The sequence below is a fragment of the Canis lupus genome, chromosome 27 (genome assembly GCF_048164855.1).
Source record: "Canis lupus baileyi chromosome 27, mCanLup2.hap1, whole genome shotgun sequence".
NCBI lineage: Eukaryota > Metazoa > Chordata > Mammalia > Carnivora > Canidae > Canis > Canis lupus.
Window position 1 is genome coordinate 16,090,875 of NC_132864.1, and position 23,856 is coordinate 16,114,730.

The following is a 23,856-nucleotide window of genomic DNA, read 5'->3' on the forward strand; positions in this document are numbered from 1 at the left end:
CATACCTCTCTTCCGAATGAGAGGAAAGCTAAGATACTACAATACCCTGCAAATAGGGATGCTTGGGTGGCTCAGTGGTTGACCAACTGCCTTCAGCTCAGGGCGTGATCCTGGGGTCCTGGGATCAAGTCCTGCATCAGGCTCCCTATAGGGCTTGCTTCTCCCTCTGCCTATGACTCTGCCTCTCTCTGTGTGTCTCCCATGAATAAATGAACAAAAAAATCTTTTTAAAAAATCTTGCAGGATGCTTGGGTGACTCAGCAGTTTGGCGCCTGCCTTCGGCCCAGGGCGTGATCCTGGAGACCCGGGATCGAGTCCTGCTTTGGGCTCCCTGCATGGAGCCTGCTTCTCTCTCTCTGCCTCTCTCTGCCTGTGTCTCTGCCTCTCTTTCTGTGTCTCTCATTAATAAATAAATAAATAAATTTTTTAAAAATCTTGCAAATAGGAGTAAATAGTCACATTGCTTTGGCTAACAGAAACAAAAGCACGTGAAATTTTAAACTATATTTAATAAATATCAGATATTATTAACCATATATAATATATAATATGTATGTGTACATATATGTGTGTGTGTATATATATATATATATATATATAGTCTTTGCTCTGGTAAGCCTATTGAAATTCCAGCTAGATGGCACATTCACATATTCTACTGGCCCATGACCTCCCACAAGTTTATAACTGTTAATTGGGTAAAAAATTAAAACTAAACATAAAATAAACTCTGAAGGAGAAAGGCAGCCAAGAGGCTTTTGTAAGCAAGAATGTAATTTTATTTATTTATTTATTTAATAATAATTAAAAATAAATAAATAAAAAATCAAGAGGCTTTTGTAAGCAAGAATGTAATTTTATTTATTTATTTATTTATTTATTTATTTATTTTATTTATGGTCATTGATTCAATAAATAGCCTTATATAGAGAGAGTTGTTTGCCACTAAGACATACCTAAAGTCTTTAGCAGGAAAATGGAGGATAAAAAGAGGTTTATATATTTTCATTCATTGGAAACCCCTGGGTTCTAGTAACAGGCAATAAAGTCAATAAGTAAACAGAAATTAACTGAGTATCTGTTGTTTAAATAAAGAAAAACTTCACCCTACCTATGTTTACAAGATACTAAGTTGAAGGTAATACAAAGAAAGGTACAGGATAGCCCATGGTATAAGGAAAGTACAAGCAAGCACACTATGTGGTAATTGGGAAGACACAGAAAAGCAAAATACGTCATCCTAAATATGAAAGTAAACATTCTTTTTAAAAAAAAAAAAACATGTCTGATGTGTACCTATTTTAAATCAAAAGCAGGGTAATGGGTAGAGAAGAGAGGACATGTATTGTGTGAAAGACTTTTCCTGGGAAGGTTCTGGGCCCAAGTCTGTCCTGGTAAGGATCTTAAACAGTTCATATGAATAGTCTAAAACCCTGCTTCCCAATATTTCTATTCAAGTAAAATCAGGCTACAAAGAATATAGGAAGTGATCTTTATGGGGAAATTAAGTCACACAAGTGTAGTAAAGTATATCTGCCTTGAGTGCTATTTAACACTGGCTGATCCAGGCCATTTGCTTCTCTCTTTAATTTGCCTTACTGACTCACTGTTTCAGCAGCTAGTCCCCTCAAAGATTCCCTATGGATCTCTCTAGTTTACTATATTTATTTTTAATTTAATAGACTATTTTTGTCTTTTCCATGTGTTTTTGCTGTTAAAAATATTCTTTGCTGGAGAAAAAAGGAAAACTGGGGATGATGGCTGATATTCTTAACCTGGAAAAATTGGAATTTTTCCTACACCAGAATGTGTGGGAAACAGTGAACTAGCGGTTACTAAGGTCCTTTAGGCTCTGGTTATATGAAAGGTATGGGAAATGAAGCCAGAGAAACTAAAGATCACATCCTAGGCCAAATTAGATCCCACATCTTTCTAAAGCTCTAACCCACTGTCATGCCAGAGGTCACCTTAGAGCAATGGTTCTCAGCCAAGAGCAATTTTGCCTCCACCAGGAGACATTTGGCAATATTTGAAGATACTTTGATTTTTACAACTTGAGAGGTGGGGAGAGGCGGTTTGCTTCTAGCATCTAGTGGGTAAAGTCTGCTAAACAACCTAATGTGCAGGGCAGCCTCCTACAACAAATAATCATCCAGCCCAACAGATTAATAATGCAGAGACTGAGAACTTCAGCTTAGCTCTCTCTACTATATAATTCATACTTTATTAACTTAATCACATATGAATTCAAATTTCAGCAAAGGAGACAAACATTAGGGAAATCTGAATCACAGAAAGATATATGGTCTAAGATTACTTTGGTAGGCAATGACAATACAGTAAAAGACTTCTACTTTCTGGTTTTACTTACATAGTAACAGTCTATGACTGAAATTCAAAATCCTATCTTAAGTATCATATTTCAGTGGCTTAAAAAGTATATATGGGGAGAGGCTTTGGAGCAAGACAATCCTATACTCAAATCCTAGCTCTAACAACTTACTTGCTATATTTAAGACCTTTGAAAAGTCCCTCAACCTTACTAAGATTCCATTTCTTCACTATAGTATCAGATTAATAAGATCTACCTCACATAATTGTTTTAAGTATTAAATGAAAATGTATTTAAAACACTGAGCAATCTGCCTAGAATATAATAAATACTAAATACCATACTTAATTTGAGAGGGGATTGTAGTTAAGAGTTGGACTTTTGAAAATCTGTTCTGCAACTTAACTGTGAAACTTGAACACATATTTTATGACTTTGAGCCTCAATTTCCTCATCTATGAAATGAAGCTAATATCATCCTCTTCATGGGAGAGTGATGAGAACCAAAAAGGTTCGAAAAGGACCCAGTATACTCAGAACTCAAGAGTGTATTCAACATATGGAGCTATTTTGATTACTAAAGTGGGCCCAATAAAACCCAATCACATTTTCCACAAACAAAAGCTCTCCCAAATGTCCTGAACTATATTTTGTCTAATTTTCTGCCATTTGGCCTGATTAGAGAAATAGTTGTTACAATTCACTTCAATTCTTTTCATAGATGGAAATACAACTCTCTTCCTAGTCCTCTCTCAATCAGGAAGGTTTTTTGTTTGTTAACACCTTAAATATATATAATTTTTGTTTGTCAACTATACCTCAATGAAACAAAGACTTTTTTACTTGATCTTTTTGGTATGAATAACTTTACATAGACTGTATTTTTGCTCTGTTTTCACTACTAAATTTTAATTGCCTAGAAGACCTGAACAGCAAACCTAGTATCTTTTAGAGAACAAAGTCTCTGAACTATTTCCTATCCCCACTAGCAATGTTACCAAGATATTAATATCAGAAAACTCACCTCTCGGCAGGACTGTACTGTGCTTAGAGTGAATACGGGTTTCAAACAACTGCTTCCTTAACTTTAGTAATCAATGCATAGCAAAAAAAATGTACTTTTAGTAGGCAATCTCTCAGTATTCAAAGATACAGTTAAAATAATTATCCAGAAGAAAAGGGAAAGCTATGGACTCTGTCTAAAATATCCCACTGTATCATAATGACAAATTTACAATTAATTTATAGAATTATCCCATTATTTGTAGATGACACTTCTCATATTTATTTCAAAGGCTAAGTCACTGAAAGTTCAGAACACAAAAAGAGATTGCTCACCTCTGGTGATTTCTGTGTATTCTGGAATACAGCATAGGCAATAAGTGAACTTGAACCTATAACACTGACAGTGATAAAAAATTATCATTAAATGAGGACTACTGGGGCTCCTCCTTTTGCTAAAAATTTTTACAGCTTTACTGATATATAATAGATGTAAAATAAACTACATTTTTCTAAAATATGGAATGCTTCATGAATTTGTATGTCATTCTTGCATAGGGGCCATGTTAATCTTCTCTGTATCATTCCAATTTTTAGTATATATGCTGTCAAAGTGACCACTTTGTTACTGATTTTGCAAATCAATACTGTTGACCAAGTCTTTTCATGTTCAGATGTTATCCCTCAATCTGTTTTTTTGTTATTGTTGATGTTACATTTTATTAATCAGAAAATATCAACGTGGTGAAGAACAGTATTTCTCCCTACAGAGTAAAAACAAATACCCAGGGGAAAAATGCAGAAAACTTCAGAATTCTAGTTTTACTTATACTAGTATAAGTGTACTTATACCTGGGTATTTGTTTAAACAGTCATAGTACATGAGATTAAACAAACTTACCTCAGAGTAGCCATAACAAATTGTATCCACTGTACTGCAGAAAAAACCTAAATAAAACAAGAAAGTGAATATAAAATTAAAACTTGTACATTTAATTTTCAACCTTACTCCAATTTCACTGTTTAAGAACTATCTGTATAGAACACAAACTCTTTAGTGCCTAATCAAAATACCCTATAAATCAGAGAAGGAGCAGAAAGCCCTTGGAAAGACAAAGTGGCTCCTTGTTTCCTCTTCTATTGCTTCATCTCTGGGAAACAGTAAGATAAAAAGAATAGACAGGTGGACATAAAATGACTAAATGAAAAGAGAGCCAGATGAGAAGATTTAAAAAGGAAAGAATAAAATGGGGAAGAGGTATGAAAAGTTAAATTTTGAGAGAGAAAAGACAGATGTGTGAAAAGAATGGGGAATAGGAAAGGCAAACAAATACTAAACAGAGTTAACTGACAGCTAGAGAAAAAATAGTAAGCAATAAAGAAATAGGAAGAAGTAGTAAAGAGATACTGTGAGTGGAAAAATACAGAACAAAGAGGAAGAAAGGGGGAGCAAAAACAAAGAAAGGGACAATTTATAATCTCACCAAGTCCCAATTGTCCTCCAGAATGCTAACCTCCAGCAGGAAGGCCATAGGGACTTTAGCCTCAGCTATGCTTAAGCTACTGCTCCTTCCCAGGTTCTGAATCCTGAAGCACTGAACAGGTGGCTCCACCCCCAGCCCATCTGGGCTCCTCCCTACCCAGTCTTGCCCTGTGTCTTCAGGACAAGGAAAGAAGGCGGTGACTAGTGGAAGAGAAGCCAAGCAGAAAGAACAAAAATAGAAAGAGCAGGTGACAAGGAAACAAAGTTCTAAAAAGAATTAGGAATTTTAAGAAGAGGGAAGAGAAAGGGATAATAAAAAAGAGAGAATAGTGAAAAGATAAATAGAGCTGCAAGAAAGAAATGGAACAGAAAGAAATAAGGAAGAAGGGAGGTCTGTTTAAAACTTGCCCCATTTAGGGACAAAGCCTGTGATGAAAAAGAGAGACTGCATATTGAAGCAATCAATAAATATTTAGTAATACTAAGAAAAGCTGTGAAGAGAAGGGGTTGTTAGTATCTCATATTTAATAGTAACATCTGAAATATTCTGTACCAAAACTTCCCACAGAAATATATTAAATTACATGATTCACTCACTATACTTATATTTATATATCAACTCTCTGTAAAGCATTGTGCTACAGAAGATACAAAAACAAATAAGAGACAGACTCAGAATTCCAGGAGCTTATAATATGGTAGGAAGAATGGCCTGAATACCAAAATCTCAAATTATCTGCACACAGAACAATATATACTGCCTGCAATTTAAACAATATTTGGAAGAACTAGTGAATTTTAGACAAAGACTATGGTAAGGAGAAAGCAAAAAGAACATTTAATTTATGTAACCATTTATCTTTCATCTAACTATACTTTCATGCACTTACAAATATTGATAACATAAACTGGATCATTTGCATGGGTTCAGTAATTTAAATGTGATTCATTTATTCATATGAAGTTAACATATGATTAACTTATTCATCATAGTGTGGAGTAGAAGAAGGGACATCATTAAATAGAGGTAGGTTCTGGCAGGGAACTGTTAAGTTGGAGGTAGGCTCTAACCACTTTGTTTAAATCATTAGATAAACAAGTTTAAAAAGTAGATTTCTGGATCATAAATCCCTACCATAAGGTCTCAAGGAGTGTTCTGAGGCCTCTAATCAAATATATCTATCTAATAAGGGTGAGGGAACTAATGACAGTCTCACCAAGTGATAAGAATGCTTTTGGACAAAGGACTCTTGTCTCAGTCAAGAACAAATCTCAAATTGTTCAACAGCTATTCCAAATCAGTCTGTGGCTCTTGACGTAAGAACTTTTCCCTTTTGGCATCTCTTCTAAAATGTCTTGTCACTGACCAAATTCCCATTTGGGGATTTACTTTTCTATTTTTCTCTCTATATTAGTACCCTACTTTTTGCATATTTAGCACCATTCCCCCTTTAGGTGTCTTTTTAAAAAGATTTTATTTATTTATTCATGAGCGACACAGAGAGAGGGGCACAGACATAGGGAGACGGAGAGGCAGGCTCCCTGTGGGTAGCTCGATGAGGAACTTGATCCCAGGACCCTGGGATCACAACTTGAGGCAAAGGTAGATGCTCAACCACTGAGCCAGGTGCCCCTGAAATGTCTTTTAAAACATAATCTTCCAATCTTCCTTTTCTGCAAGGGCTAACCTAAGCCAAAATGAAGTGAGTGATACTTATTTTTAGTTTTCTTTCCTTTTTTTACTTAGCTCCTTGGTAAGCTCAAATACATCACAGCTCACTTAATATAATGGGCTACTATATTTTATGTATCGATTAAATTAACATATTCATTAAACTTATGCTATCAGCAAATTACTACTGTGGATACAAAGTCAAGAAAGACACCTACTTAACAAAATATTTTTATTTAAGCAAAAATTATACTTTAACTCAAAAAAGACTTCTATAAATAGCATATACCAATTATCAAATGCTTTCTATATGTAAGGCTATGTGCTAAGCATTTTAATTGTCAATACAAGCTTTGAGGTAAGAAGTAATATTTTCATTAAAAAAATTTTCATAAGCTCCACACCCAAAGGGCTTGAAGAGTTTCATGCTCTACCAACTGAACTAACCAGGAACCCCATTAATGTTCCCATTTTTCAAATGAAGAAACTGAGGCTTAAAGAAGTCTCTTCCCAATGGTTACAGAGTTATCGAGTGGTAATACCAACATTCAAATCCAGTCATTCTGACCTCATAGTTCTCCTCTTAACACACACAATATTCTAATGGAGAAAGAATTAGTTAATAGGAAGAAGGGGAAAGATATTTTTAAAAATTAATGTGACATCAAAGGAGCTCTTCTATTAGGCAATTGCTTCCTAGATATGATAACAAATACATAAGCAACAAAAGAAAAAAACAGATAAATTGGTTTTCTTCAAAATTAAAAACTTTTCTGCTTCAACAGATACCATCAAAAAAAAAAATGAAGACAAGCCATAGAATGGGAAAAAAATTATAAACCACACATCTGATAAAGGACTTACATAAGAGAATATATAAAGAACTCCTACAGGGGGTAGGTGGCTCAGTCATTTAAGCCTATGACTCTTGATTTTAGCTCAGGTCATGATCTCAGGATCTTTGGATCAAACCTCACTACAGACTCTGTGTTCAGCATGGAGTCTACTTGAGATTCTCTCTCCCTCTCCTTCTGCCCCCCCCCAAGCACACACTCTAAATAAGTAAATAAGTAAATAAAATCTTTTTTAAAAATCCTACAATTCAATAAAAATACAATCCAATTTAAAAATGGGCAAAGGTTTTAAATAGAAATTTCTCCCAAATAAACAGATAACTAATAATCACATGAAAAGATTATTAACATCATATGCCAGCAGGAAAATATTAATTAAATCACAGTGAAATGCCATTTCATATCTACCAGGACAGCTATAATAAAAAAAGACAATAACAAGTGTTGATGAAAATGTGGAGAATAGAAACCCTTATATACTGCTGGTGAGAATGGAAAATACTGTAGCCCCTTCGGCAGTTCTTCAAAATGTTAAACACATACTATATGACTCAGCTGCTAGGTATAAACTGAGTTCTACTTCTGGGTATATACCCAAGAGAAATTAAACATATTCACATAAAAACTTGAACACAAATGTTCATAAACAGTGTTATTCCTAAAAGACAAATGATAGAAACACAAATGTCCATAAAGTGGTGAATGGATAAATAAAACATAGTATATCCACATAATGAAATATTATTCAGCAATTAAAAGGAAAGTCCTGATGTATTCTACGACATGAAAACATGCTAAAGAGGCCAATCACAAAAGACCACAAATTATATGATTCTATTCATATAAATGTCCAAAATAAGCAAGTTTATAGAGCCATGAGGTAAATTTGTGGTTGCTTAGGGCTAGGAAGGTAATTTGGGAGAGAATGGAGAATGACTGCTGATGGGCACAAGATTTCTTTTAGGGTGACAAAAATATTCTAAAATTAGACAGTGGTGATGGTTGCACACTTTATGAATATACTAAAACTCACTGGATTGTACACTTTAAAAGGATGAAATGTAAATAGGCAAATTTTACAGGGACACAGTAAATGTTCCATTGTTGAAATTCATGGTGTAATGAATGGTTAATGAATAACATGTTTCTGTCGTTTCTACTGAAAAGAATAATATTTAGAATAAAGTGTAAAACAAACATTGTAAGAGGGAACTGAAGATAGACTAAGAGAGCACCTGACTGCTCTAAATAAATCCACCACTCCTAGTCTGAACAAATTACATTTCGGGACTTTGATAAAACTTGCAGGTCAACCCAGTAAACCACTGCATGAAATCTGAGAGTTTGTGTAAAAATGGGAAAATTGTTAGAAATTGTAGAAAACTGGTGACAACTACATTTTTAATTTGTAAAAGGAGATAAGATGGTGGAATCTGCTAACTGCAGGTCAAAGATCTCAGTACTGATCCCAAACAAGATTCTGAAATAACCTATTCAAAAGCTGTGCTTTTAAACAATTTTTAAAAAGTAATCACTAAGTCGGAATGGATTTATTAAAAAAAAAATCATGCCAGACTACCCCATTCTCTCTTTGGATAGATTTACCATAGTATATATGGTATTTTGGCAAAGCATTTGGTGAGAAATTTCATGATATAAAAATAAGGTGAGGCATCTGGGTGGCTCAGTTAGCCAAGTGTCCAACTCTTGGTTTCAGCTTGAGTTGTGATCTAAGGCTCATTTGATCAAGCCTGCATTGGGCTCCATGCTCATCAGAAAGTCTGCTTAGGATTCTCTCTTTCCCTCTCCCTCTGCTCCTCCCTCTCTCAAATAAATAAATTTAAAAAACTATAAGGAAAGGGTACCTGGGTGGCTCAATCAGTTAAGCATCTGGCTTCGGCTCAGGTCATGATCTTAGGGTCCTGGATCAAGTCCACAGCAGGCTCCCTGCTCAGCAGGAAGTCTGTTTCTCCCTTTCCTTCTCCCCCACTCATGTGCTCTCTCTCTCCCAAATAAATAAATGAAATATTTAAAGAGATAAGGAAATATAGACCAAATGGAAGCACAATTAGGCATTTATTGCACAAATAAGCCTAAGGGAGTGCTAACTAACTGATCAATATCAACTTAGAAATGACTTCAGGTGGAGGGAATCAGCATCCTGACTTGGCACAGTTCTGTAAAACACTTCCATTAATTACTTGAAAGAAATATAGTAAGCATATTTATCAAATGTGTGTGTTATTACTGTTGCATAACAAATTTCCACAAATTTAGTGGCTTAAAACACACATTTATTATCTCACAGCTTCTGTGGGTCACGAGTACAAGAATAGCTTAGTTGGGTCCTCTGCTTCAGGGTCTCTCACAAGACTATAATCAAGATATCAACCAGGTCTAGATCTCATCTGAAGGCTCAAATGGGGAAGGGTCTGCATTCAAGTTCACAAAGTAATTGGTCTAATTCAGTTCTTTGAGGGTTGATGGTCTTAGGGACTATGTTCCAAACCAATTGTTGGCCAAACGCTTCACTCAGTTCTTTGTCATGTGGATTTCTCTAATATGTCTTCCAAGAAAGATGGAAGTCAGAATCTTATGTAATGAAATCACTGACGTGACATCTCATCACCTCTCCTGCATTCTACTGACCACAGATTTGCAAACAGCCAAGGAGAAAGGACCACAGAGTGTAAATACCAAAAGGCAGGCATTATTGGAGACTATCTTAGAGTCTGTCACTATGTGTTCATCCAATGTATCAACTACTTTTCCAATTCAGATCATTTATAATCATTCTCTCTCTCTGGAATGTTCTTCCTCCAGATAATCATATGACTAGCTCCTTCTCATCCTTTAATTACCAGCTTAAATGTCATTACCTCAGAGATGTAACATTTATCAAATTCCAAAGTATCATGTTTGTTTGTGCAGTTTGATTCCCCCTAGTAGACAGTAACATCCTTGGGGACAGGCAACTTATCTGTCTCATTCACCCCAATCTCCAATACCTAAACAGTCCCTAGAATAGGCACTCAGTATTTACTGAATGAATGTACTCAAGTTTTGAGAGACAGACAACAGATTTAAGATGTTATAAAATATAAATGCTTTAAAATAATGAGTTTTCTTTAATAAGATACAAATTAATAGAAATAAATGTAAGTATATTGTCCTTGCATATAAAACAGCAATTGGACAAATATTAGGATGAAAACATAGTAGCATTTTACTTTAAGAATCTAGAGCAGTTCTATCCAATAAAAATATAAGTCATAGATGTAATGTAAAAGTTTCCAGTGAGGACATCAAAAAAGCAAAAACAGATGAAATTTTAATAATATATTTTACATAACCAAAATATCCTAATTCTGTCATTTCAACATGCAATCAACATAAAAAATCATTGAGGGACACCTGGGTGGCTCAGTGGTTGAGCACCTGTCTGCCTTTGGCTCAGGGTGTGATCCTGGGATCGAGTCCCGCATAGGGCTCCTCACAAAGAGTCTGCTTCTCCCTCTGCCTGTCTCCGCCTCTCTCTCTCTCTCTCTCTGTCTCTCACAAATAAATAAAATCTTTAAAAAATAAATAAAAATCATTGATATATTTAACATTTGTAATTTTGTACTTTGAAATTCAGTGTGTATCTTACTCTTATGACAACATTTCGACATGGGCAAGATGGCAGAAGAGTAGGGGTCCTTAACTCACCTGGCCCCACAAACTTACCTAGATAATTTTCCAAACATCCTGAACACCTATGAATTCAACCTGTTTAAAGAGAGAACAGTTGGAACGCTACAGAGAAAAAAGTTTTCACTTCTAACAAGCTCTTCATTTTTAAGTTTTTTCCTTTTTGACTTTCATATTTCTAAAATTACATGTCTTAGATATATTTTACACTCCTGGATTCCCTTGAATGTATTCAACTTAATTTTGGTAGATACACGAGATATGGGTATTTGTTTTTTCTGCCTCATTTTGTTTTACAATGGCGGAAGTTAGTAATCTCTAAAACATGACCAACATACACCCAGAACCAAGTGGAACACCATGTAGGTTCATTCTGTGAGATTATATTCTCTCTTCCATCCTATTGTGCTCCCATCTTTTATCTTGTTTATGTTTTTGTGGTCAATGTTGGGGATTTACATAAGCATTGTTGGTTTATATAAATGTGGGGTTGAACATCTTCTAACATACAGAACAAAATACACTCAGAACCAAGAGGATCACTCTCTAGGACCCCTCAGGAAGACTACATTCTCTCCACTACCACCTCTTCATCACCATCATCCCATCTACCATTTTTTCCTTTATCCTCTTTTCTTTACTATTTATTTATTTATTTATTTATTTATTTATTTATTTATTGCTTTTCTTTTTTCTTCTTCTTTGTTTTTGGTTTTTGGCTTGTTATTTTTACTACTTTGTTTCAAAATTTGTTTTTCACTTGAGTGGTCCTTTTGTTTTATTTTGTTCTGTTCTTCTTTTTCTTTTATTTTCTGGTCTCTGACCTCTTCAGAAATATCAAGGGTGTATTTTACTTAGAGCGTCGTTGATATTTTTTACTCAGCCCACTCATACAGCCACTCTGCATTGGACAAAATGACTAGAAGGAAGAATTCACAAAAGAAAGATCCAGAAACAATACTCTCTGCCACAGAGTTACGGAATTTGGATTTCTTTTTTTTTTTAATTTTTTATTTATTTATGATAGTCACAGAGAGAGAGGGGCAGAGACACAGGCAGAGGGAGAAGCAGGCTCCATGCACCGGGAGCCCGATGTGGGATTCGATCCCGGGTCTCTAGGATCGCGCCCTGGGCCAAAGACAGGCGCCAAACCGCTGCGCCACCCAGTGATCCCAGAATTTGGATTTCAATATGAGGTCAGAAAGTCAATTCAGAAGTACAATTTATAAACTACTGGTGGCTCTGGAAAAAGCATAAAGGACCCTAGAGATTTCATTATTGCAGAATTGAGATCTAATCAGGCCAAAATTAAAAACAGATTAAGTGAGATGCAATCCAAACTGGATGCTCTAACTGCTAGGGTTAATGAGGTGGAAGAGAGGGTGAGTGACATAGAAGACAAGTTGATGGTGAGAAGGAAGCTGAGGAAAAAAGAGAAAAACAATGAAAGAGCCCACAAGGAAAGGCTTGGGAAGGTAAATGATAGCTTGAGAAGGAAGAATATACATCTAATTGGGATTCCAGAAGAGGCTGAGAGAGAGAAAGGACCACAAACTATATTTGAACAAGTCACAGAAGAGAACTTCCCAAATCTGGGGAAGGAAACAGGCATTCAGATCCAAGAGATAGAGAGGACCCCCCAAAAAAAATCAATAAAAAACATTCAACACTTTGACATTTAATAGTGACACTGGCAAATTTCTAAGATAAAGAGAAAATTCTTAAACTAGCATGAGACAGGAGATTCTTAACTTCTATGCAGAGAAATATCAGATTAACATCAGACCTCTCCACAGAGACCTGGAAGGCCAGAAAGGGCTGGCAGGATATATATAGGGTACCAAATGAGAAGGACATGCAGCCAAGAATACTTTATCCAACAAAGCTGTCATTCAGTAGAAGGAGAGATAGGCAGAATAGAGGAAGCTTCTAGGACAGGCAGAAACTGAAAGAATATGTGACCACCAAACCGGCTCTGCAAGAAATATTAAGGGGGACCCTGTAAAAGAAAGAGGGAACCCAAAGAAATAATCCACAAAAACAAGGACTGAATAGGTATTACAACGACACTAAATTCATATCTTTCAATAGTTACTCTGAACGTGAATGGGCTAAATGATCCCATAAAAATATACAGGGTTTCAGACTGGATAAAAAAGGAAGACCCATCTATATGCTGACTACAAAAGACTCATTTTAGACCTAAGGACACCTCTAGCCTGAAAATGAAGGGGTGGAGAACTATTTACCATCCAAATGGTCCTCAAAAGAAAGCTAGGGTAGCAATTCTCATATCAGATAAAGTTTATATCAAAGACTGCAGTAAGAGATAAAGAGGGACACTATATCATACTTAAAGGGTCTACCCAACAAGAAGATCTAACAATCATGAATATTTATGTCCTTAATGTGGGAGCTGCCCAGTATATCAATCAATTAATAACCAAAGTAAAGAGATACTTATAATAATACACTAATAGTAGGAGACTTCAACATGGCACTTTCTACAAATGACAGATTTCTAAGCAGAACATCACCAAAGAAACAAGGGCCTTAAATGGTACCCTGGACTAAATAGATTTCACAGATATATACAGAACTTTCTGTCCAAATGCAACTGAATACACATCCTTCTCAAGCACACATGGAACTTTCTTCAGAATAGAACACCTATTGGGTCACAAATCAGGTCTCAACCAATACCAAAAGATTGGGATTGTCCCCTGCATATTTTCAGACCACAATGCTTTGAAACTAGAACTCAATCACATGAAATTTGGAAGAAACTCAAACACGTGGAGGTTAAAAGCATCCTACTAAAAGATGAATGGGTCAACCAGGAAATAGAGAAGAATTAACAAGATTCATTAAAATCAAGACATACCATTCAAAATCTTTGGGATACAGTAAAAGTTGTCCTAAAAGGGAAATATATCGCAAAACAAGCCTCCCTCAAGAAACTGGAAAAAACTCACATACAGAAGCTAACCTCACACCTAAAGGAACTGGAGAAAGAACAGCAAGTAAAGCCTACACCAAGCAGAAGAAGAGAGATAATAAAGATTCAAGCAGAACTCAATGAAATAGAGACCAGAAGAACTGTAGAACAGATCAACAAAACCAGGATTTCATTCTTTGAAAGAATTAATAGGATAGATAAACCCCTAGCCAGCCTTATTAAAAAGAAAAAAGATCCAAATTAATAAAGTCACAAATGAAGGAGGAGAGATCACAACCAATGGCAAGGAAATACAAACAAACGATTTTAAAAACATATTATCAGAGGCTATATGCCAACAAATTAGGCAATCTAGAATAAATGGATGCATTTCTGGGAAACCACAAACTACCAGAAGGAACAGGCAGAAATAGAAAACTTGAACAGGCCAATAACCAGCAAGGAAATTGAAACTCATCAAAAACCTCCCAAGACACATAAGTCCAGGGCCAGATGGCTTCCCAGGGGAATTTGTTTAAAGAATTAATACCTATTCTACTAAAGCCTTTCCAAAAGATAGAAAGGGACAGAATACTTCCAAACTCGTTTTATGAGGCCAGCATTACCTTGATTCTAAAACCAGACAAAGGCCCCACCAAAAAGGAGAATTATAGACCAATACTCCTGATGAACATGGATACAAAAATTCTCACCAAATACTAGCCAATAGGATCCAACAATACATTAAGAAGATTATTCACCATGACCAAGTGGGATTTATCCCCAGGAAGCAAGAGTGGTTCAACATTCCTAAAACAATCAACGTAATAGATCACATCAACAAGAGAAAAAACAAAAACCATATGATCCTCTCAATAGATACAGAGAAAGCAGTTGACAAAATATGGCATCCATTTCTGATTAAAATTCTTCAAAGTGTAAGGATAAAGGGAACATTCCTCAATATCTTAAAAGCCATTTATGAAAAGCCCACAGCAAATATCATTCACAATGGGGGAAAACTGAAAGCCTTTCCCCTAAGATCAGGAATACGACAGGAATGTCCACTCTCACCACTGTTATTCAATATAGTACTAGAAGTCCTAGCCTCAGCAATCAGACAACAAAAAGAAATAAAAGGCATTCAAATTAGCAAAGGACAAGTCAATCTCTCCCTCTTCGCAGATGACAGGATACCGTATATAGAAAGCCCAAAAGACTCCACCCCAAGATTGCTAGAACTCATACAACAATTCAGCAATGTGGCAGGATACAAAATCAATGCACAGGAATCAGTTGCATTTCTATACACTTACAATGAGACTGAAGAAAGAGAAATTAAAGAATCAATCCCATTTACAATTGCACCCAAAAGCATAAGATACCTAGGAATAAACCTAACCAAAGAGGTAAAGGATCTATTCCCAAAAAATTACAGAACAGTTCTGAAAGAAATTGAGGAAGACATAAAGAAATGGAAAAACATTCCCTGCTCATGGATTGGAAGAATAAATACTGTGAAAATGTCTATGCTACCCAGGGCAATTTACACGTTCAATGCAATCCCTATCAAAATATCATGGACTTTCTTTGCAGAGTTGGAACAAATAATTTTAAGATTTATATGGAATCAGAAAAGATCCCAAATTGAATGGCTGGGTGGCTCAGCAGTTGAGCATTTGCCTTTAGTTCGGGGCATGATCCTGGAGACCCAGGATTGAGTCCCATGTCAGGCTCCCTGCATGGAGCCTGCTTCTCCCTCTGCCTGTGTCTCTGCGTCTCTCTCTCTTTCTCATAAATAAATAAATAATATTCTCAGACCATAATGCCTTGAAATTAGAACTAAATCACAACAAGAAGTTTGGAAGGACCTCAAACACGTGGAGGTTAAGGACCATCCTGCTAAAAGATGAAAGGGTCAACCAGGAAATTAAGGAAGAATTAAAAAGATTCATGGAAACTAATGAGAATGAAGATACAACCATCCAAAATCTTTGGGACGCAGCAAAAGCAGTCCTAAGGGGGAAATACATCGCAATACAAGCATCCATTCAAACACTGGAAAGAACTCAAATACAAAAGCTAACCTTACACATAAAGGAGCTAGAGAAAAAACAGCAAATAGATCCTACACCCAAGAGAAGAAGGGAGTTAATAAAGATTCGAGCAGAACTCAACGAAATCGAGACCAGAAGAACTGTGGAACAGATCAACAGAACCAGGAGTTGGTGCTTTGAAAGAATTAATAAGATAGATAAACCATTAGCCAGCCTTATTAAAAAGAAGAGAGAGAAGTCTCAAATTAATAAAATCATGAATGAGAAAGGAGAGATCACTAACAACACCAAGGAAATACAAACGATTTTAAAAACATATTATGAACAGCTATACGCCAATAAATTAGGCAATCTAGGAGAAATGGACACATTCCTGGAAAGCCACAAACTACCAAAACTGGAACAGGAAGAAATAGAAAACCTTAACAGGCCAATAACCAGGGAGGAAATTGAAGCAGTCATCAAAAACCTCCCAAGACACAAGAGTCCAGGGCCAGATGGCTTCCCAGGGGACTTTTATCAAACGTTTAAAGAAGAAACCATACCTATCCTCCTAAAGCTGTTTGGAAAGATAGAAAGAGATGGAGTACTTCCAAATTCGTTCTATGAGGCCAGCATCACCTTAATTCCAAAACCAGACAAAGACCCCACCAAAAAGGAGAATTACAGACCAATATCCCTGATGAACATGGATGCAAAAATTCTCAACAAGATACTGGCCAACAGGATCCAACAGTACATTAAGAAAATTATTCACCATGACCAAGTAGGATTTATCCCTGGGACACAAGGCTGGTTCAACACCCGTAAAACAATCAATGTGATTCATCATATCAGCAAGAGAAAAACCAAGAACCATATGATCCTCTCATTAGATGCAGAGAAAGCATTTGACAAAATACAGCATCCATTCCTGATCAAAACTCTTCAGAGTGTAGGGATAGAGGGAACATTCCTCGACATCTTAAAAGCCATCTATGAAAAGCCCACAGCAAATATCATTCTCAATGGGGAAGCACTGGGAGCCTTTCCCCTAAGATCAGGAACAAGACACGGATGTCCACTCTCACCACTGCTGTTCAACATAGTACTGGAAGTCCTAGCCTCAGCAATCAGACAACAAAAAGACATTAAAGGCATTCAAATTAGCAAAGAAGAAGTCAAACTCTCCCTCTTCGCCGATGACATGATACTCTACATAGAAAACCCAAAAGTCTCCACCCCAAGATTGCTAGAACTCATACAGCAATTTGGTAGCATGGCAGGATACAAAATCAATGCCCAGAAACCAGTGGCATTTCTATACACTAACAATGAGATTGAAGCAAGAGAAATTAAGGAGTCAATCCCATTTTCAATTGCACCCAAAAGCATAAGATACCTAGGAATAAACCTAACCAAAGATGTAAAGGATCTATACCCTCAAAACTATAGAACACTCCTGAAAGAAATTGAGGAAGACACAAAGAGATGGAAAAATATTCCATGCTCATGGATTGGCAGAATTAATATTGTGAAAATGTCAATGTTACCCAGGGCAATATACACGTTTAATGCAATCCCTATCAAAATACCATAGACTTTCTTCAGAGAGTTAGAACAAATTATTTTAAGATTTGTGTGGAATCAGAAAAGACCCCAAATAGCCAGGGGAATTTTAAAAAAGAAAACCATATCTGGGGGCATCACAATGCCAGATTTCAGGTTGTACTACAAAGCTGTGGTCATCAAGACAGTGTGGTACTGGCACAAAAACAGACACATAGATCAGTGGAACAGAATAGAGAATCCAGAAGTGGACCCTGAACTTTATGGTCAACTAATATTCGATAAAGGAGGAAAGACTATCCATTGGAAGAAAGACAGTCTCTTCAATAAATGGTGCTGGGAAAATTGGACATCCACATGCAGAAGAATGAAACTAGACCACTCTCTTTCACCATACACAAAGATAAACTCAAAATGGATGAAAGATCTAAATGTGAGACAAGATTCCATCAAAATCCTAGAGAAGAACACAGGCAACACCCTTTTTGAACTCGGCCATAGTAACTTCTTGCAAGATACATCCACGAAGGCAAAAGAAACAAAAGCAAAAATGAACTATTGGGACTTCATCAAGATAAGAAGCTTTTGCACAGCAAAGGATACAGTCAACAAAACTCAAAGACAACCTACAGAATGGGAGAAGGTATTTACAAATGACATATCAGATAAAGGGCTAGTTTCCAAGATCTATAAAGAACTTATTAAACTCAACAGCAAAGAAACAAACAATCCAATCATGAAATGGGCAAAAGACATGAACAGAAATCTCACAGAGGAAGACATAGACATGGCCAACATGCATATGAGAAAATGCTCTGCATCACTTGCCATCAGGGAAATACAAATCAAAACCACAATGAGATACCACCTCACACCAGTGAGAATGGGGAAAATTAACAAGGCAGGAAACCACAAATGTTGGAGAGGATGCGGAGAAAAGGGAACCCTCTTACACTGTTGGTGGGAATGTGAACTGGTGCAGCCACTCTGGAAAACTGTGTGGAGGTTCCTCAAACAGTTAAAAATATACCTGCCCTACGACCCAGCAATTGCACTTGGGGATTTACCCCAAAGATACAAATGCAATGAAACGCCGGGACACCTGCACCCCGATGTTTATAGCAGCTATGGCCACGATAGCCAAACTGTGGAAGGAGCCTCAGTGTCCAACGAAAGATGAATGGATAAAGAAGATGTGGTTTATGTATACAATGGAATATTACTCAGCTATTAGAAATGACAAATACCCACCATTTGCTTCAACGTGGATGGAACTGGAGGGTATTATGCTGAGTGAAGTAAGTCAGTCGGAGAAGGACAAACATTATATGTTCTCATTCATTTGGGGAATATAAATAATAGTGAAAGGGAATATAAGGGAAGGGAGAAGAAATGTGTGGGAAATATCAGAAAGGGAGACAGAACGTAAAGACTAACTCTGGGAAACGAACTAGGGGTGGTAGAAGGGGAGAAGGGTGGGGGGTGGGAGTGAATGGGTGACGGGCACTGGGGGTTATTCTGTATGTTAGTAAATTGAACACCAATAAAAAATAAATTAAAAAAAATAAAAAAAATAAACAACCCTATAAAAGAAAAAATAAAACAAACAAATAAATAAATAAATAAATAAAATCTCTTAAAAAAAAAAAAAAAAAGATCCCAAATACCCAGAAGAATATTGAAAAAGAAAACCATGACGGGGGCATCACAATGCCAGATTTCAAGCTGTATTACAAAGTTGTGATCATTAAGACGCGTGGTACAGGCACAAAAATGGACACACAGATCAATAGAACAGAATAGAAAACCCAGAAATGGGCACTCAACTCTGTGGTCGACTAATATTTGACAAAGCGGGAAAGACTATCCACTGGAAAAAGGACAGTTTCTTCAATAAATGGTGCTGGGGAAATTGGACAGTCATGTGCAGAAGAATGAAACTGGACCATTCTCTTACACCATACACAAAGATAAACTGAAAATGGTTGAAAGATCTACATGTGAGGCAAGAATCCACCAAAATCCTGGAAGAGAACACAGGCAACAACCTTTTTGGGCCACAGTAACTTCTTCAAGATACATCTATGAAGGCAAGGGAAACAAAAGCAGAAATGACCAATTGGGACTTACTCAGGATAAAAAGCTTCTGCACAGGAAAAGAAACAGTCACCAAAACTAAAAGACAACCTACAGAATGGGAGAAGATATTTGCAAATGACATAGCAGATAAAGAGCTAGTATCCAAGATCTATAAAGAACTTAACAAACTCAACACCCAAGAAACAAAAAAAAAAATCATAAAATAGGCAAAAGACATGAACATAAATTTCACCAAAGAAGACATACACATGGCCAACAAGCACATGAGAAAATGCTCCACATCTCTTGCCATCAGAGAAATAAATATTAGAACCACAATGAGATACCACCTCACACCAGTGAGAACGGCAAAAATTAACAAGACAGGAAACAACAAATGTTGGGAGAGGATGTGGAGAAAGGAGAACACCCTCTTGCACTGTTGGTGGGAATGTAAACTGGTACAGCCACTCTGGAAAACTGTGTGGAGGCTCCTCAAAAAGTTAAAAATAGAGCTACCCTACGACCCAGCAATTGCACTACTGGGTATCTCCCCCAAAGATACAGATGTATGTAGTGAAACACCGGGACACCTGCACCCCCACATTCATAGCAACAATATCCACAATAGCCTAACTGTAGATGGAGCCACAATGCCCTTCGACAGATGAATGGATATACACAGGAATATGTGTGTATGTGTGTGTGTGTATATATATACATATATATACACACACACACACACATATATACAATGAATATTACTCAGCCATCAGAAAGGACAAATACCCACCATTTGCTTCGACGTGGATGGACCTGGAGGGTATTATACTGAGTAAAATAAGTCAATCGGAGAAGGACAATCATCATATGGTTTCACTCATATGGGGAATATAAGAAATAGTGAAAGGGATTATAAGGGAAAGGAGGGGAACTGAGTGGGAATTATTAGAGAGGGAGACAAACCATGAGAGACTCCTAACTCTGGGAAACAAAGAGTCATGGAAGGCGAGGTGGCCGGGGGTAGGGATTAACTGGGTGATGGGCACTGAGTAGTGCACTTGATGAGATGAGCACTGGGTGATATACTATATGTTGGCAAATCGAACTTAAATAAAAACAAATTTAAAAAAAACAACATCTCAATTTAGAATAGCCACATTTCAAGAGTTCAGTAGCTGCATGTGGTATTATAAATGTCATTTTTATTTAGACTATTTGATTTATAAATAGATTTTGGAAGCTCTTGCATTTGCATTTTATCCTGCCAAAATGCCACTATAAATTTTTTAATCAAACAAATTTTCAAGACAAGTGGTATGACATAATAACCATAATAGCTGGTCTTTAAGCAAATATGTACCATAAGGCAGATACTGTCATAAATCCTCTATAAGTAGTGTTAACTAATTTAAATTAGTATTAACTAATTTAATCCACTCACAATCCAATGAGACAAGTATTATTATTATCCCCATTTTACATGATAATATTATAATAACATGTTGGCAGTGTGCAGTATAGATTTAAAGGGGAAGAGACTGGCAAGAGCTAGGTTACTTTCATTTACTTACTTATATCCCCACTTTGACCTAGATAGTATTTTAGGTGACTTAAAAGAGTACATAAAATAAAAGAAAATAACATGAATTCAAAGTGGGACAAAAGAAGAAAAACATCTCTTGAAATATTTGATCCATGGTGTTAAAATCTCTGATTTTTTTAAATGTTACTTCATTGAAAAAAAAAAACAATATTAAGACAACAGAAATCAACGATAAAATTTTCTACAATCTCTTCATTTAGTCAGAAGTGTTTTATTTATTGATGTTACTTTAAGTCCTTGTACCCACACAATTCAGCTTCTACATATTTGTAGTAATTGTACACTAGTATTTTATATTCTACATTTTCCTCAACATTATTCCATAACTTTTTCTTTGTTTTTAAGATTTTATTTATTTATTCATGAGAGACACAAAGAGAGAGAGAGAGAGAGAGAGAGAGGCAGAGACACAAGGTAGAGGGAGAAGCAGGCTCCATGCAGGGAGCCCAACATGGGACTCGATCCCAGGTCTCCAGGATCAGGCCTTGGGCCGAAGGCAGCGCTAAAATGCTGAGCCACCTGGGCTGCCCCATAACTTTTTCTCTTTCATTAGTCTTATTTTCTTTCTCTCCATTCCCCTGGACTGTAACCAATACTAAAAGACTAATGTATTTCTTTTTATTTTATTTTTATTTACTTATGATAGTCACAGAGAGAGGCAGAGACATAGGCAGAGGGAGAAGCAGGCACCAGGAGCCCGATGTGGGATTCGATCCCGGGTCTCCAGGATTGCGCCTTGAGCCAAAGGCAGGCGCCAAACCGCTGCGCCACCCAGGGATCCCAATACTAACGTATTTCTCTACATCTTTCTTTTCTTGTTAAAATATCCAAATAGGGGGGACACCTGCATTTAGTCAGGTAGTGATCCCAGGGTCCTGGAATCTAGTCCTGCATCGGGCTCCTGTCAGACAGCCAGCTTCTTCCTCTGCCTAGGTCTCTGACTCTCTCTCTGTGTCTAAAATGAATAAATAAAATCTTTAAAATATCCAAATAGGAAAAAAAAAATCCAAATAGGGACAAAAGACCTGATAATTCTTCGGGTCACTGGAAGCATGCACCAAGGAACAGGCAAATGAAAACTGAAACCACCCCTCAGGCAACAGCAATTTCCCTGACAAGACCACCCACAAGCCCAGAACACCTAGTTGAGCTAAACCCTTTATGGACCATGGAGTGACCCCCCTGGAATGACCTGTAATTATCTTCACCTCATTATAACACTAAAATCTCTGCCCAAGGAAGAGCTTCTGCCTAATTTACATAACACACAATGTATGTATAGGCATGTTTCCTTAAGGTGCAAGCATGAATTTATGCCCACCTCTACATACAATGACAAGGCCTCCCTATCTAAATATTCATCTGGGGCACCTGGCTGGCTCAGTTGGAAGAACATGCAACTTGTGAGTTTGAGCCCCATGGTGGGTATAGAGATTACTAAAAAATAAATAAAAACTAAGTAACTATTCATCTTAACCCTAAACAAAAAGCACCCATTCACCTGCTCTTGGGGAGTCACAACTTTAGAAGCTATTTCCCATGATCTTCTTATTTGCTTCAGATAAAGTTTACTTTTTGCAACAAAAACAAAACCATGTCTAAATACTACATACATAATAGGGGTTATGTTTATGTTAAGTTATGGTTGTAGGGTTTTAAAAATGAGGTCACATATTTCTGTACACATTCTTAGTATTTCGGGGAAATAGTTCTAACCTATTCTGATAGGTATATTTTATATAAGATTATTTCTCTAGGGGCACCTGGAGTCAGTAGAGCATAAAACTCTTCACCTTGGGGTGTTAAGTTCAGGTCCCATATTGGGCGTTGAGCCCACTTAAAAAAAAAAAAAGATTATATATCTAACACTTGTGCTCGCTTTGGCAGCACATATACTATATATCTAACACCTGTTCTCAGAGACACGTGAGTTGTTTCCAGGTTTTTTCTTCCTTTTCTCCTTTTTCTTTCTTTCCTTTTTTTTTTTTTTGCTTCCATAAACAACGCTGCAACAAATATTCTTCCCTAATCTCTGCACTTATAACCTCCTTCTGTGATGACTTTGCTACTAAAGTATAAATTTCAGAGTGGCATTCTTTTAGTTCTCAAATTTTTCAAGTTTTTTCTCACTCTAGAACTTTCTCATTGGCTGTTTTCTTTTCCAAAAATCTACAATTTCAAATTTATTTATAATTATTTAATGTCTTTCTCATCACACAAGTTTTTGTTTTTTTTTTTAAGATTTTTTAGTTATTTATTCATGACAGACAGAGAGAGAGGAGAGAGAGGCAGAGACACAGGCAGAGGGAGAAGCAGCCTCAATGCAGGGAGCCTGACATGGAACTGGATCCCAGGTCTCCAGGATCACACCCCAGGTGAAGGCGGCGCTAAACTGCTGGGCCACTGAGGCTGCCAAAGAGTAAGTTTCTTGAGAGCTGAATCCTATTCATCCTTCAGGTCTTATCTCAGCTTACATATACTTGTTTGTAGAAGTTTTTCATGAACTCCAACCCCAATTGACCCCTCCATCATATTTTTTCATAGGCCTTCAACTTTTCTTTCCAGAAATTATCACAATTTGTAATTATATATTTA

The 23,856-nt window shown here is 36.6% G+C and overlaps 1 protein-coding gene and 1 non-coding gene across 14 annotated transcripts in view; both read right to left on the reverse strand.

The window, feature by feature from the left end:
* The window catches only part of TMEM116 (transmembrane protein 116), a 138,575-nt gene that overhangs the window by 108,987 nt on the left and 5,732 nt on the right, over positions 1-23,856 (reverse strand). For 4 of the 13 annotated variants that reach the window (XM_072802568.1, XM_072802567.1, XM_072802563.1 and 1 more), the window contains exons 2-3: positions 4,236-4,282; positions 3,671-3,734 (exon numbers count right to left, since the gene is read on the reverse strand). In XM_072802568.1, coding sequence (XP_072658669.1) covers positions 3,671-3,734; positions 4,236-4,249 — 78 coding nt within the window. In that variant the 5' untranslated portion in view covers positions 4,250-4,282. Of the gene's footprint in view, positions 1-3,670; positions 3,735-4,235; positions 4,283-4,818; positions 4,965-11,069; positions 11,112-23,856 lie in introns of those variants that run through there. The other 9 variants (XR_012019208.1, XM_072802557.1, XM_072802556.1 and 6 more) reach the window with 5 other exon arrangements.
* LOC140619858 (U6 spliceosomal RNA) lies at positions 3,848-3,955 on the reverse strand. Its single transcript, XR_012019664.1, has one exon. It is a non-coding gene; the product is annotated as a U6 spliceosomal RNA (small nuclear RNA).